This window comes from Epinephelus lanceolatus, chromosome 8 (genome assembly GCF_041903045.1).
Source record: "Epinephelus lanceolatus isolate andai-2023 chromosome 8, ASM4190304v1, whole genome shotgun sequence".
Lineage (NCBI taxonomy): Eukaryota > Metazoa > Chordata > Actinopteri > Perciformes > Serranidae > Epinephelus > Epinephelus lanceolatus.
Window position 1 is genome coordinate 17,095,270 of NC_135741.1, and position 15,243 is coordinate 17,110,512.

The 15,243-nt window shown below is 41.7% G+C and overlaps 1 protein-coding gene across 1 annotated transcript in view; it reads right to left on the reverse strand.

Moving 5' to 3' along the window:
- Window positions 1–15,243, reverse strand: part of plxnd1 (plexin D1) — a 101,881-nt gene that overhangs the window by 66,173 nt on the left and 20,465 nt on the right. The window contains exons 6-7 of the mRNA XM_033628721.2: window positions 10,709–10,886; window positions 10,333–10,441 (exon numbers count right to left, since the gene is read on the reverse strand). Of these exons, the coding sequence (XP_033484612.1) occupies window positions 10,333–10,441; window positions 10,709–10,886 (287 nt within the window). The remainder of the gene's footprint in view (window positions 1–10,332; window positions 10,442–10,708; window positions 10,887–15,243) is intronic.

Sequence of the window (15,243 nt, forward strand, 5' to 3'; positions counted from 1 at the left end):
TTATCAATGTCATTTCTGTTTGTCATTGATGCTGCTCTGTTCTGTTCCCAGGGGGGTCTTTGCTGCTGCTCTCCCTGTATAAGGCTTTTCATGTAGGCGCATGGAAGGGCAGGGAGGTTTGCGCTCTCTGCCTCAGGCTTTCCTTGTTTGCACGTGGAAGGGCAGAGAAGTGTGCTTTCTCTGCCTTTTGGCTTTCCACGTCAGCGTGTGGAAGAGGCTTTCATCGTAGACCTAGGAAAGGCAGAGGCCCCAGGACAGAGCCATACTGCCAAGTATAAAACTGCAAATGGAAATAAAGTTGTCTTTGACTAAAGTGATCCTGACCAAAATGCACTGTTTACTCCTGTTTGAGTGAGGTTGCTGAAAACTACAGTCCCCAGCTATTTTAGGAAATTATTTTCCCGCTTGAGAAAAAATAAACTATAGATTCACGACCAGTTTTTGAACATGTACATTCAGTAGAAATGAGTGAGTTTGGGGCTGAGAGCCACAAACATGGTAGGGAAGTCAGAAAGTGCTGAGAGACAGACACCCGCATTCATGGCATTTGTCGACAATAACAAAAATACTGAACATCACAGATTTATCCTTGGAGGAAACATAATGAGACTTATGAAAGAAGAAAAAATGCATTCTTGTTCTTGAGGCAAATTTGTGATTTGTGATATTAGGCTATATATAGAGACTTAAAAAGTTGAACTCATGTGCAATAATCTACACTCTTGCCACATGCAATACATTTAGGGGCATCGCTCCTACAGCCTTACTTATGTTATATGAGTAGCAGAGTTTTGGAGATATCAGCTGTAGAGATGTCTGCCTTCCTTTGAATATAAAAGAACTAGACGGCACTTTTGTTTGTGGTGCTCAAAACACCAAAAAAATATATTGAAAGCTCAACAATAATCACTACTTATTTCCTTTCATCGCGCAAGAGGAAGCGTGCAGCTACTGCTAGCTTGACTAGCACAACTGAGCTAACAAACATTACAGCTCAGCTGAGGGGGACGCCATTAATGTTTACATCTTGTGCTGTAACAAGCACAAGGTTCTCGTCCATGAGTAGTTGCACGCTTCCGTCTGCACCGCGATACAGTTGGCAGGTGTAGTTTGGTTGAAAGAAAATAGTTCCTACATGAAACTGCTCACAACAAGGTCTGTGGATTATCTTGAGTAACTGGGTCACAATTTTTGGAAAGAGACAGTGCTTTGATCACCACAAGCCGGGTGCCATCTTGTTCCATTATATCTCATTATATTGATATCTCACACCAAAATGATCCCGACTGATAAACGGCACCACAGGTAAGAGAAAAAATATGTATTTGTAACTGTTCCTTTAAGGTTAGACGAGTAATTGAGAAGATTGCTGTGGATGGAGAACAAACGCGTGTGTGTGTCTTTCAGATAAACTAAACTACCATAACTAGAACACCGCTGTACAGTATGTGTGTGAGTCGAGTGTGTGTCACTGTACTGCCTGCGGGAGGAGACAGATGTCCCACACTAGGAATGATAGCGCCTCCAGTGATAGCAGCACTCTAAGGAGGTATTTAGACTGGGGGGGAGTTGGAGTGGGCCGTGTGTAAGGGGATGCAGTAATGTAATCGAAACATGTGTGTGTGTGTGTGTGTGTGTGTGTGTGTGTGTTCTGATTAGAAGCAGACGGCCCCCCCTTAAGGCTCTTATCAGCTGCAGCTTTTCTGTTTTCCCTGACTCCCTTTCTGTCCTACTAAAACACCTACATACAGTACACCACACACACACACACACACATATACACACTTAAACACACACTCTTTCTCTCTGCTTGACCTAACACTGACAGTAAATACCCTATGACACTGCCTACCCCGAGTCATAATGACCATGCACACACACATTCACACACACACACACACACTAAATACACAGTCAGCCTCACACTCTCAGGGCCTCTCAGTGGACACAGCGGTTAAACACACATCCTCAATCACGTCTCTGTCAAAGAGAAATACGTCCAGAAGAAAAGACGAGTTTTCAGGGGGAGCGACAAAGAGAGATGGAGACAGGGCAGCAAACGGACACAGACGGACGAGGGAAAGGAGGGGAAAAGAAAGGAGAAGTGGGAAAACTTGAGACATAAAAAGCAAATAAAACAGAGAAAGAGTGTGTGTGGGTGTTTGTGTGTGTGTGTGTGCGGCTGAAAGACATAAAGAGAGTGAACGAAGCGGTGTGAGAGGGCAGGTTAGGTGGTTGTCCTACTGGGATGTTTGGTGAGACTGGAATGCTATCGTCTGGTTGTCATTAACACTCTGCCTAGTGACCACTTTGAACAGGTCATGGGAGAACTGTCTAAACACTCTCTCTCACACACACACACACACACACACACAAACACAGTCACACAGAAAAAACAACACATGAATGTTGTGTCATGAATAAAAACCTCTTAAAGCTGCGAGTCATAACTTCCCCTTTGTGTTGGTGCGGTTCAAACTTTAACCAAAAACTAACCACCTTATTTTTTTCCCTTGATAATGACAAATATAGAAATACCTTTCCTTTTAATACATCAGTAAATTATGTTTCCAATTTTCTGTTTATGTTTATCCTTATTTATTACAGATGGACTAGTTAAAGGGTGCTCCGGTGATTTGGCATCGCACTTCTGTTAGGTTGCTGGACTCACAAGAGAGAAAATAATGGTCAAAATTAAATCAGAGGAGATCGAAATATTCAGAATGGTAGTCTCTAGTATTACAGACAAGAACTGAGATCCAGTTCCAAACTGTCCGATCCATCCGAATTGTATGCGTCCCAGTTTATCACTTCCTTCTATTAAGGCCGCCATGTTTCTCTGAAAGTTGTGCACTGCAAAACAATGATGTCAAACTCATGCGTCTACACTACTGGAAACAAAAAGAAGTCATGGCAGAGAGGAAGTAACAGGATTAAGTGTGGTTTCACTTCACAAAGAAAGATGACAAAATAAGGGTGGAAACAACAGCAACATGCCGAAACATCTTTCTAAGCAACAGGCACTTAAATAACAGGACTGCCATGTATTTGACACTCGACACACGAGTGCTACTGCTTCCCAACCAAGCTGCACATCCCTTACCGTAAGTAAATATGGTTATAATGACATCAGCGCCATGCAGGCAGGCTCAGCAGATTTGTTTTTGACTAAGACACGTAATGAAAATGAATGCTGTACAAATATTATCTAATTTCATCCATTTTAGATGATGACCTGAGTCACATGCAGGCGTTGTTGCTACTCTGCTTCTAAAGTGTGTTCAGTTGTATTGATGCTTCAACCTGTGAAGGTCTACCTTTTTCGCCACAGACAATTAATCAGGAATCAATAAGGGAATCCATAGAGAATCGGACCAATAAGCTGAATTGATGGTGGTATTGGTATCAGGGGTGTAGCCCTATACATAAGCAGTCTCTGTGGACCCCCCGCCCTTCCTCTCTTGAGCCATGTTTCTCTCACGCACCTTTACAAAGTCAGGGGTCTTTCTTTCTTATTTCTTTCTGGACAGCATTTTACCACCTTTTCCAAAGTTAGATCCATCCTGTCTCAGTTTGATGATGAAAAACTGGCACACGCTCTCATCTCATCCAGACTAGATTACTGTAACACCCTTCTTGCCGGACTCCCCAAGAAAACTGTGGGATGGCTCCAACAGCCAGAGTATTCACCGTGACCAGAAAAACAAAACATATTACTCCCATACTCAAAACACTTCCCTGGCTTCCCATAAAATACAGAATTGATTTCAAAATACTCCTCACTGTTTACAAAGCACTTCATGCTCTGGCTCCTCAATACTTCTCTGACTTACTCAAAGCCTATATACCCCCCAGAACCCTCAGATCATCAGACACTGGTCTCCTAATTGTACCCATGATCCAAAATAAATTTCAGTCAGGACGACTTTAGTCAAAGAAAACTTTATTTCCATTTGCAGTTTAATATTTGGCGGAATGGCTCTGTTCTGGGGCCTCTCTGCTTTTTCTCAGGCCTCCTCCACGCACCTACATGGAAAGCCTAAGGCGGGGAGAGCAAACCTCCCGGCCCTTCCATGTGCCTACATAGAAAGGCTTAAGGCAAAGACCCCCCCCCCCCCCCCCCCCCCCCGGAACAGAACAGAGCAGCATCAATGACAAACAGAAATGGCAATGATAAGTCAGACACATCATGAAAAGGAGGAGCTGGGGTGGAGGTGGGTTGCAGGGCGCCCTGAATGAGATTCGCCAGTTGGTTGCATAGAAAGGAATCATGTGATCTATCAGCTGACTCTCTTCCATCAATCAGCTGCTCCATTAGTTGATTGGGCTGTTTGACACCAGCTGATGTAGCTGGGATGTGAGCTGAGCTTGACATCGTGTCATGGCAGAACTAACACTATACCTAATTTGTTTAAAGTGCATTCTGTCATCATGGCCCTACTCTCTGGAACAAATTGCATGATGATCTGAGATTCTCCACAACTGTGTCATCCTTTAAGTCAAGCTTTAGACCTACCTGTTCTCCCAGGCCTATGATTAGTTGTTCCTCTTTCTGTCTATTTGTCCCCCTCTCTCTCTTCTTTTCCTCTCTAGTGTTTCTTTTGGGGATGTGTGATTGGGTATGTCTATGCCGGTGGGTTGGCTGGGGATGACTTATTCTCAAGACTTAATTTGTTTTTATTCACACATGTTGTAAGTAAAAGCAAATTGAGATTACTTTGTATGAAATGTGCTATATAAATAAAATTGGATTTGATTTCGAGAAAAATCCTTGTCCAGCGACAGACAAAAGTCTGTCTTTCAATTGATTTATTCAGCCAATTTTAATTTATTTATGGCATTACTTCCCAACACTACAGTGATACTACCGTATCAGTTCCCACCCTTACTTAGTATGGGCAAAGCTTCCAAAACGCTGTATACTTCGCTCTCCATAATGCAACTTAATAGCATCATTTACACACATTGACTGGTAAAGTCTCACATCTTTCACACGTCATCATTTTCATTCTTGTCTCGTCTTTTTAATCTATTTTGTTTAGTTCTTTAGTTTTTATTTCACTCTGTTTTATTACTATTACTGTTATTATAGCTTTTAAATCTATCCGATCACATTGTCATTATTTTTATTGTCTCATGTGCACTGCTTTCGAATTGTTAAACTGTTAAATTGTTTTTATCTATCTTGTTTTTTTATGGTCTACACCTGTGGTTCATACCCTCTTTTAGTGTTGAAGACACAGAAATTGACACACATTAGGTCAAGGACCTCCATTTGATTAAATTTCGCTTTGGGGGAAAATATTTTGGTCGTTAGATGAGATTAAGACCATAGCTCTGTAGTTGTCAACGACAGCTGAGGAGACAACTGTGGAGGAAGTGAAACCTGTGATTGGAATAGTCACTCTTATGACTCTTACTCACATTGGGCTCACGTCTAGTGAATTAAAGAGTGAAAATAAACTGCTGGAAGTCCCTCAAAAATCCCTGGTTGAGAACCACTGGGCTACACTACGCTGTGTCTTATTATCAGCTTGACAATCGTCTGTGAGGCACTTTGAACTCAGCTCACCTTTATGAAATTTGCAGTAAATAAAGTTCAATTGATATATTGATTTATTTTTTAACACAGGCTTTCTGTTAAAAATTCCAACCCTGATGAGACTTTAAATAGCTCCTTGAATTTTTAAGGGCATTTTTCATTTATAAGACAGGGCAGTTCTAGAGTCAAGCGGGGATGACACGAAGCAAAGGGCCATGGCTTGGAATCGAATCGGCGGCTGCCTTTGTACATGGGGCGTCGACTCTAATAGGTGAGCTAGTGGGTACCCCAAAGCTCCTTGACTCCTACACTTGGACTGCCCCTTTAAATGTTCTGGGCTTTTGGACTGAACTGTGTTCTGAATGGTTGGGTAAATTTCTGTTGGCTCTCATTGGTTGTTGTAGCTATTGTCCATTTAAATTACAAGGCCTCGGACAATTTATTTCTTTGACTGAAAGTTGCAATATGAGTAAATATATCTAAGAAAAGACATTTGTATCGTCAGTACTTCATTTAAACTGGTAGACCTGAAAGAATTAGTCAATTAATTGATTAGTTGATCAAGAGAAAACTGATTGACGACTTCTTTGATAGTTGATAAATTGTCCTTTTTCAGGTCACAGTTTCTTAGCATTAACAATCTACAGCTTCTCAGTAGTGAGCATTTGCTGCTTTTTGTTTTCCCATGTGAGTGACGTGGGTTACTCTGATGGTCGGACCAAAACTCCCAAAAATGGGAAGACGTCACCTTGTACTTTGTGATAGACACTTTTCATTATTCTCTGACATTTTTGATAGAGCAAATGATTACTTGATTATTTGAGAAAATAATGAGTACAATTAATCGATAATGTACTTAATCGTTAGCTGCGGCACTTTGGCGGAGCGTCAAGACGTACGTGGGCTGACATCGTCTCACCTCGTCTTGTGTACTGAAAATTTGTTTTTGCTCGAGTAATTAAATCACACACTAAAACAGCGTGAGACGGCAGATGTTCCAATCTAACAATCAGTTTGCAGTAGCTTACTTTTATAGGTCTTCCTATGTGATGTTGATGGGTTGTACAGACTTGCCTTGAGAGGAGAATAAGAGAAATAAACTGTTTAATTAGAGCCCGACGGTGTGCAGATGTACTTTGTGCCTTGCAGTTGAGTATTTATTGGGTATTTTTGGTCTCTCTCTCACCCATTTAGATGACATAAAAAATCTTCAAGCCAAAAACATTTATAGATTCAGCTTTAACATATCAAAAAGGCCTAAATGATGGCACAAAACAAAGAGACTGTGCTATCTAGTTTCATTGTGGAGAAGTGGCTCGTAAGACTCTCTTTAGGGATTATTAAAAAAAAACAGCTTGAAGTGATTAAAATCAGACAGAGTATAGCAGCTCCGCAGTTTGCGGCCCAATGCTCATCCTGTGAGAATGGCACTTTGCTCATTATCACCTTCAACAAACCACCGTCTAATTTCACACTCCTGAACCTCGCCGAGCACCGAGGCCATGTGCTCATATTGGGTGCAGTCTTGCACACATGTACCTGCAACTGCTGTGTTCACACCTCCAGACTGTTTTCAAAAAGTGAACAAAAAGGGACACACCCAAACGATTTCAATCTCGGGGAATCAGCCAAACACACACACAATAACACACACATACACACACACACACACACACACACAGCAATGCCCCTCTAAGCCTAAGATCTGCCCATCAGATAAAGTGGATCCTCTGACATGGTCCAACATGCGAGAGGAAGCCAGCTGGATTGCCTCAAGATATGAGAAAACCCTCTTTGTGACCAGGCCATACAAGTCGCAGTCCTCCACAAAAACAAACATCAACATGGCCAGCCAGACATACATATCCAATTTCCTTTGGCTTAACGTTTACAGCATATTAATCCCACACTTGATCCTGCACTGAGAAACCTTGAGTAAGCCAAATACACAATAAGCCCTCCAAGAGGACGTGTCGGCAATATTTACCCACTGAGGCCTAAATAGACAGCAGGGGAAAAAACATGAGAGGCAGAGGTTAGGGACAAGCCTTCACTGTTTTTTCAGCTTCCAGCTATAAGTGCTCATCTACAATACCGTGGAGACTCAGGATGACTTCTCCGTGATGCTGTAATCGTGGTTTATAAGTATTTAGGTCTCATTTAGGAAGGTTTGTTTTGAGGGATCGCCTGCGAATCAAGTAGTCAGTGGATGAAGGTCAAGGCAGTGATGGAAACAGTGCTCACATCCTGTACTGAAGTAAGACAGTGTAGAAATTCTCCATTCTCAAGTGGATATATTCTGCTTTAAAAGTGCAGAAATAACAACAAAATGTACTTAAATCATCAAAAGTTAAAGTACTAGCTCTAGGTGCAGACTGGTCATTGGGAAATTCGAGAATTTTCCCAACCCTGGTATAAATATAGCCTATATAGGGCTGCCTCCTAATAGTCAGCCAAATGTTGGTCAACCAGTTGGCAAGTTTTCATTGGTCGCTTAGTCACAAAAACAAAACAAACATGTGAAACTCTATTAGGAGCTGTGTCTTGTCAAAATAAATCAAAACCTATATGACTGGACCATGTGGGGATTTAATTTGAAAGGACAGACACAGGAAGAGGCCACTCAGCAGTCAGACAGGAGTCAGGTTACAAACCAATCACAGCCGACAGATATCTTTCCCTTCTTCTGTAAATATTCAGTCTGATAAATACGGAAAAGTTGATCATGTTAGTGCAGGGCTACCCAGAGCTTTACATCTCTCCCATGGACAATAGGTGTCCGGCCCCTAATTTCCATGGCTGGTACCTGCGGTTATTCCACAGGCTAGTTAATAACATGTCGGGCAGGAAATCCAAAGTGTGGGATCATTTTGAGAAGGTGAAGGACGAACTCAAGCTGATATGTAAACTCATCTTCATTGGTCGACTACAAACATGACGTATCATCTGAAACATGGAAGTAGCTACATGCCCATTAGCCACTTAGCACAATCATTACTGCTTTGCCGACAGCGTCATTAACAGGCGGCTCGCTCAGTGTGTGACGTGCACTTGTAGATAAAATAAAGGCCTATATTAATGAAGGTTCATTAGTACGGTTTTGTATTTCTCTGTAATGTAGCACAGTGTTAACAATGTGACTGATACTATTCTTTCTCACACCTTCAACTCAAACCATTGTGTTGCCCCGCCCAAAATATATAATCTAATAATTACATTGATATGGTAAACATGCGAGCGTCTCGTCAACTAATGGCCCTAAATGACGACTATAGGTCGACTAGGAAAATTCTTAGTTGGGGGCAGCCCTACTTCATCTTCAGCTTCAGTGACATGGCTGGTGAACCCCTAACAGTAGTTACAGCTGCCATTACAACTGAAACTGAAAGTATCTAGCACTCTGGGATTTAATTAAAAGTAGTCAGCCCCGTATCCAAACCTGGGCCAGCAGTAAAGAGAGCGTGTGCCTTAAAAAAAGAAAGGCTTTGCTGGCTGATGCTGCAAATATGCATTGTGTGATACTGTGTAAATACAGTATTCATCATGTGAATTTAATTTGCTGTAAACTTGGTTTGTGTAAACATGTAGTGTGCTCCTGTGGATGGAGTGTGCTGGTTCTAATTATTTCTGTGTTTAAACACTGTTGATTGTTTCACAATATTTTTAGCAAGTCTGAAAGGCAGCCTGTTAGGTGTCAAGTGATCATTACTTCAGTTCAGCCTTGAGTTTTTGCTCTCTGTTTGCACAAACATGGGGAGGGAAACCTTGAAAATTAGTCTCACCACATTAATGATCCGTCGATCTACAGACATTTTGTGCTGCCAGTCCGCCTCTGATTAGCTCTACAGAACAATGGCCTCTGTGACCTACATATAACTGGACATTACATTAGTAGAAATTGAGCTCTGAGGCATTAATAGGTCAGCAGCATTTCACTGTTGTAGCAGGTTGAGGTGAAGCACTTCATGCTATTTCTATGCAGTTAGGGCATTTAGTCCCACTCAAGGGTCACAAGAAAAACTCTGGGGATCACGAGACGATTAATTGGGTACAAAGAGAAAACATTCTGCTACACAAATCTGTATTCATGTTTTGGACTTTTCTCTAACCCTCTGTAAAACACTGGAAAATTCGACCTCTGTAATCTCACACTATTATTTAAATTAAAGACAATTTCAGGTCCTTCTGTGCATTATTTCAGAAAGAGGGGGCAGCATACGTAAAAGCTTTTTTTTTTGCCTAATACTGTTTTAGCCACGATGATGGCGTTGTGTGTTCTGTTTTTGGATCCTTGCCACAACTGTGCACCACATATATTATTCAAGATTTTGGAGTTGTGCTATTTTTCACCACATATTTAACACATCCCAGGACGCCATCATCGACATCACCAATGACACTGATGAATCTACTGAGTCTGTGGTAAATTCAATTTGTAAAACAATAGACGCAACTGCACCCAACACTGCAGTTAAATTATTCCATAACCAAACACCATGGATCACCAGAACCATCTAGTTTGCCATAAACACACACAAAGAGGGGAAGAAAGGACTAAATTGTGATGCAACAGTTGACGGAGCTGACAGGATGAATGATTTCATATGACTAATAAATGACTGATTGACTGAGTGACTGAATGAAATTAGTTACTTCCACCCAATGTGTCTCAGTGAATGAATTTGGATGTGGGGCACCAGAACGACGCTGTAAGTTGGCCAAGCGTCGCCAACCCCCGAATAAATCAAGGATTTGAGATAAACAGCGTTGACAATGGATGTGTGACTCACGACGTCTTGGGGTGTATTGCTCCAGTCCTCTCGCAGTCGTAGATGATGAAGCTCCCAGATACCACAGATGTGCCATTCACTTTTATCGCCACAGTAACAGTCAGATGATCTGCAGGAACAAAGGCGTGCAAACAATGCAGCATGTGTCGAGCATTGGAGATGGTATCACTGTCATAACACAAACTAGACACCGGAGCATCCTCGCCGCTACTCTGACTTTGCTGCATTTTGAAAGACGGAAAGGGGAAATTACATTTGTCCTACTTCAGCTCAACACCTTGTAAATAAAATAATGAATCACATACTGTAACTGTACTTGTGAAGAGACATGGCTGGCAGCGTTGGCACGCAGCCAAATGGATGTTCTTAGTCTCACCTGTGCCGGGGAGGATTGGTTGGTAGTTTTCACGAGGGAGGAGAGGACAGGTCTGGATCTGAGCCGGACCGTAATCCAGGTGCGCCGTGGCAGCTGTAGAAACACCCGGCCCATATTCGCACTCCACCTGGGAGCTGACCAGATCAGGAACACTGCCATTTATCAGAATGCCGACATCCTGTGACAGAAACACATATAGAAGCACACACATAAATAACTGCTCATCTTAACAGAAATTAATTACGAATTAAATCCCTCACGCCCACACACATATACTCAGATCCAGTGTATGTGCAGTTGGTAGAGGGCAAATGGTGCTGGCATTACGTCAAGTTTCTTCAGGAGTTCAGGCAGAGAAATAGAGAAACTAATGTGCAATGAAGAAACAGATGGCACAGTGCAGCATTCACGTCTAAATGTGGCTATGTGATGAAGTATGACAGACGTATAATGAGAAACATAACACCTCACTGACATGACTGAATTTCAGCTAAATGATTTCAATGTGAGAAGAAAAGGAGGAGGGGGGCGGGATTGTCGAGCAGAGAGCAGGAAGACATATTCCATGGCTCTGCAGACACAGACCGAAGTGGCCAGCAACATGTGCTAACATGTCTTAAAAATCTCACTCTATTGTTCAGCGGGATTGATCATTTCCTGCCTACGGCCCTCACTTCCTGCCTGCTGCTTCCTGTTTGGGGAGCTAACCTTGAGCCCAGCTTCCTGTGGCTCTGAAGGATGCCTGTGGATCAGGCAGCTGGTAGATCTATTACAGCCAAACTGACCTACATAACAAGCAAATATCCACCATTAATGAACCAATTAATGACCTGTCGTCTCTCAGTCTCGTCTAATTATGAGCTGTAATTAAAGGTCAAATATATTCCAAGTGTCAAAATTCAGCCAGCTAATTATCATATTGTTGTTATGCTTCTGTTACATGATATACTGGCTGCAAGAAAATGTTTGAAAACAACACTTTACGTGTCATGTAAGTATGACACAGGCGCTCTTTTTTGCGGTAGAATATATTATCCTGCCAGGTCTGATTAAAGTCAGACTGCTGGTGTTGTGTAGCACTCGATATTTGACAGTTTCCCTGTGTCCCACATGGACTCCATACAAGATACAAAGTTAAGACGACAGATTTTGGGGATGCTCATCACTGAACTCAAGAAGCTATCATGAAGCTCATCCTACTTTAAGGTTCGGGGCTGATATGAGACTAGATAGCATCTGAGACTGATATCATACTATCACAAGTGTGGTCTTTTCCTGGTTTTAAAGGCTTCATTACAGTAAAGTGATGTCATGTTCTGGACTCTTCTAGCTGTTTTATTAATATTTGCATTTACCCACTTAGTCATTACGCCCACGTTACTGATTCAATTCAATTCTCAATAGAACATTTATTTTAAGGAAAGTCTTGTGCCAGAGAATGCTTCACATTACAGCAACACTTAGTACAGTAACCTCAATTTAACATACACAACCAATAACAACCAGGCAACCAGTGAGTTCCCCAGGTCAGGGTCACTCACTGGGCCCAGTTTTAGAACAATAGAGATAAACATAGAGATTAAATGTCCTGCAAAATCTTCAAATATACAAGACTAGTCCATACCCATTGGTAACTTTGTCACCTTCTACCTATGCCAGTCCTCAATGCCTATGTGCAGTTTCACATAGATTGACCACGTCAGTGAGTAGAAAAATGTGGGACAGACAGAATGACACACTGACAGTTTCCGTGATTATGTACAGCATACCATACCATGACTTAGTCATACCAAAAATTAGAAAAACAACAACATTGGGCCACAGGGGGAGCCACAGCGATCAGTCGCATTTTAGCCATTTTTAAGCATTTTTCTGTTGTTATAGTGCCACCCAGTTGCCTAGATAAGAAATCAGCTCTCTAGCACCCCCATTTTGTTTGATGGGGTCAATAATGGAGGGGTCCCCTCAGATTATGTGTGGTCATATGCCTACAAAGTTGCGTGGTGATCGGTGAAACCCTTGAGATGTTATACACCTTTATGTGATGAGCCACGACCTCTGCAATATTCATTGCCTTGTAGAAGCTCAGTTTTAGTAAGTTTTTCAACTTTTGCCAAGAGGGCACTTTAGATATTGGTCCCTAGATTATGTTCACCGAGTTTCATGCAGATCAGTCAAACTTCCTAGGAAGAGATAGATTTTAAGTGTTTTTCAAAAAATTCAAAATGGCGGAAAATCTATATAACCGCAAGTTATGGGTTCTAAGGCAAATTTGTTCCTCATGAGGAGAGGCATCTCTGTGCAAAGTTTCATGTCTCTACAACACACGGGGCATGAGCTATGCCCATTCAAAGTTTGCAATTTCAATCGGTTGCTATAGCGCCCCTATTGGCCAATTGATGTAATATTGCTTCACTCGCATCCTCCCATGACCCTCTACCACTGTGCCAAATTTCACATGGATTGACCAAGTCAGTGAGGAGAAAAACGTGGAACAGACACAGACACACAGACAGAGTTTTTGTCATTATATAGTAAGATATGAGATAAAAAGTGAGCAGAAGCAAAAAAACAGAGCCTAATTATGATAAGCACAAGAGTTACTAGAAATGAACTAAAATGGTGGAGAAACAGGAGACAGCTCCTGATAATCAATGCTATATTGAATATGATATAACAATGAGAAGTAGTGCTGCACATGACTGAGATGATTATACTGCACTACACTGACAAGTATTGAAGAACAATGTTGCACATGATGTTGAGAGCAACATATTGAAGCTGCAGCATTTTAGTCTTAAAGTTTAATTTGCTTTTTTTCTTTCGCACAATAGAAACTTACTTAAACGGGGCTGCACAAATGAAGTTTATGTTATTCATAATAGTATTTGGTTTGCTCCACAATGTCTTTATGGGTTAATAAAACTCAAATGGGTCTGCCACTGTGGGGCGGCAGTAGCTCAGTCCATAGGGACTTGGGTTGGGAACCAAAGGGTTGCTGGCTCAAGCCCCATCTGATCCCCCAACTGCTTTGGGCGCCTGTCCAAGGGCAGCCCCCTGCTCTGACATGTGCATGTGTGTGTGTATTGCAGGCCTGTGTGTGTATGACAACTGAGTGAAAAAACTGAATTCCCCTCAGGGATTAATAGAGACTTTCTTTCTTCTTCACTGGAAATAGCTGCGGTATACTATTTTTGCAGTTTGAATAAAATTACTGTACTTAAACTTTTTTTGACACCAATGGATGGCAATCAGTCTTCCACTTTGGACTGCTACTGCAATTAAATCTACAAGCAAAATATTTTTTGCTAAGATTCAATGTTTTTTAATTTTACGGACACCCTTGGAGCTGTCTTTCCACTGTTACAAATTTGCTGTGATTTTTTTCAGGTGTTAGTGAATCCATCAACGGCAAACTCAAAAATCAAATTTGGTATGCACCGTGACATTTTGCACATAGTTTTGTCACTTCTTCAAACATTCTCAAAACCACAGTTAGAATCACTGTGTACAAATGATTTGGGATAAAGCAGGAGACGTCAGTACTGCAGCCCGTCAGGCCAAATAATGTATTTAATTCAGAGACACAACTGTACATCAACAGCTGTTTAAAACTGTTTAAAGTGGAAATAGACACCTTTTTGCTTGACCTTATCATTATGAAGTAAATGATGATTGTTGCACAGTGTAATGGCTACTGAATGATGACATCATCTGCATTCAGATTGGTTCCCAATAAGCCTCATTTATACTCGGCAAAACCAGGTACGATCTTCTGGGAGAATTAAGACGCGATTCGCAGCATATAGGAATGATTACGCAGCCAAAACAGGAAGAGGATATTGCTTTTGTTTCCCCCAGTATCAGTAGGTACCAAAGAGAATCCATTTTTTTGCAGTTAATGAAGCCCAGTGTAAGTTCAAACAATCCATTCACAATTCTCTCCCTCCAACTCCCACCGCTTCCTCAGCTGACTATGAGTGTTCACTTCGCCACGACCTCTATCAGCCAATCAGGATGCCACTGCAAAATTTTAAATCTGCTCTCTCCTCTGCTGCTGTCAGCGTCATTTTAAGCAGAATTGTCGCGCCCTCCTCCACCCTGTTCACCTCCAGCCATCGTATCCACAGTCCAGGACGAGCTCAACAAAAGCTCATTCCTCTACTCATTCAAATCATCAGCACTTCTCATCTCTTCTTCACCACCTCTACCACCACCAGCTTCTAGACCCCTTGGAGGTTCCCTATTCAACTATGGATTCATCACCCTCCTTAAATCACACCATCTTGATAGGGTCTAATCGCCAAAGATGTGCACATGTTAATAAATATTCTTTTACTATAAAAACAAGTCTCTCCTGATTGAATTATCCTCAGTGGTGGAAATGGCTGACAGTGGAACAACTGAACTATCTTTTCCTCAGCTCTGAGGAAAATGGAAAGGCAGTCTGGGTGTCTTTGTGACGATTTAAAGTCAATGGTTACACAGTTAGATTTGGCTGAAAATCTTAATAAACACACACCAACATTAGTGCT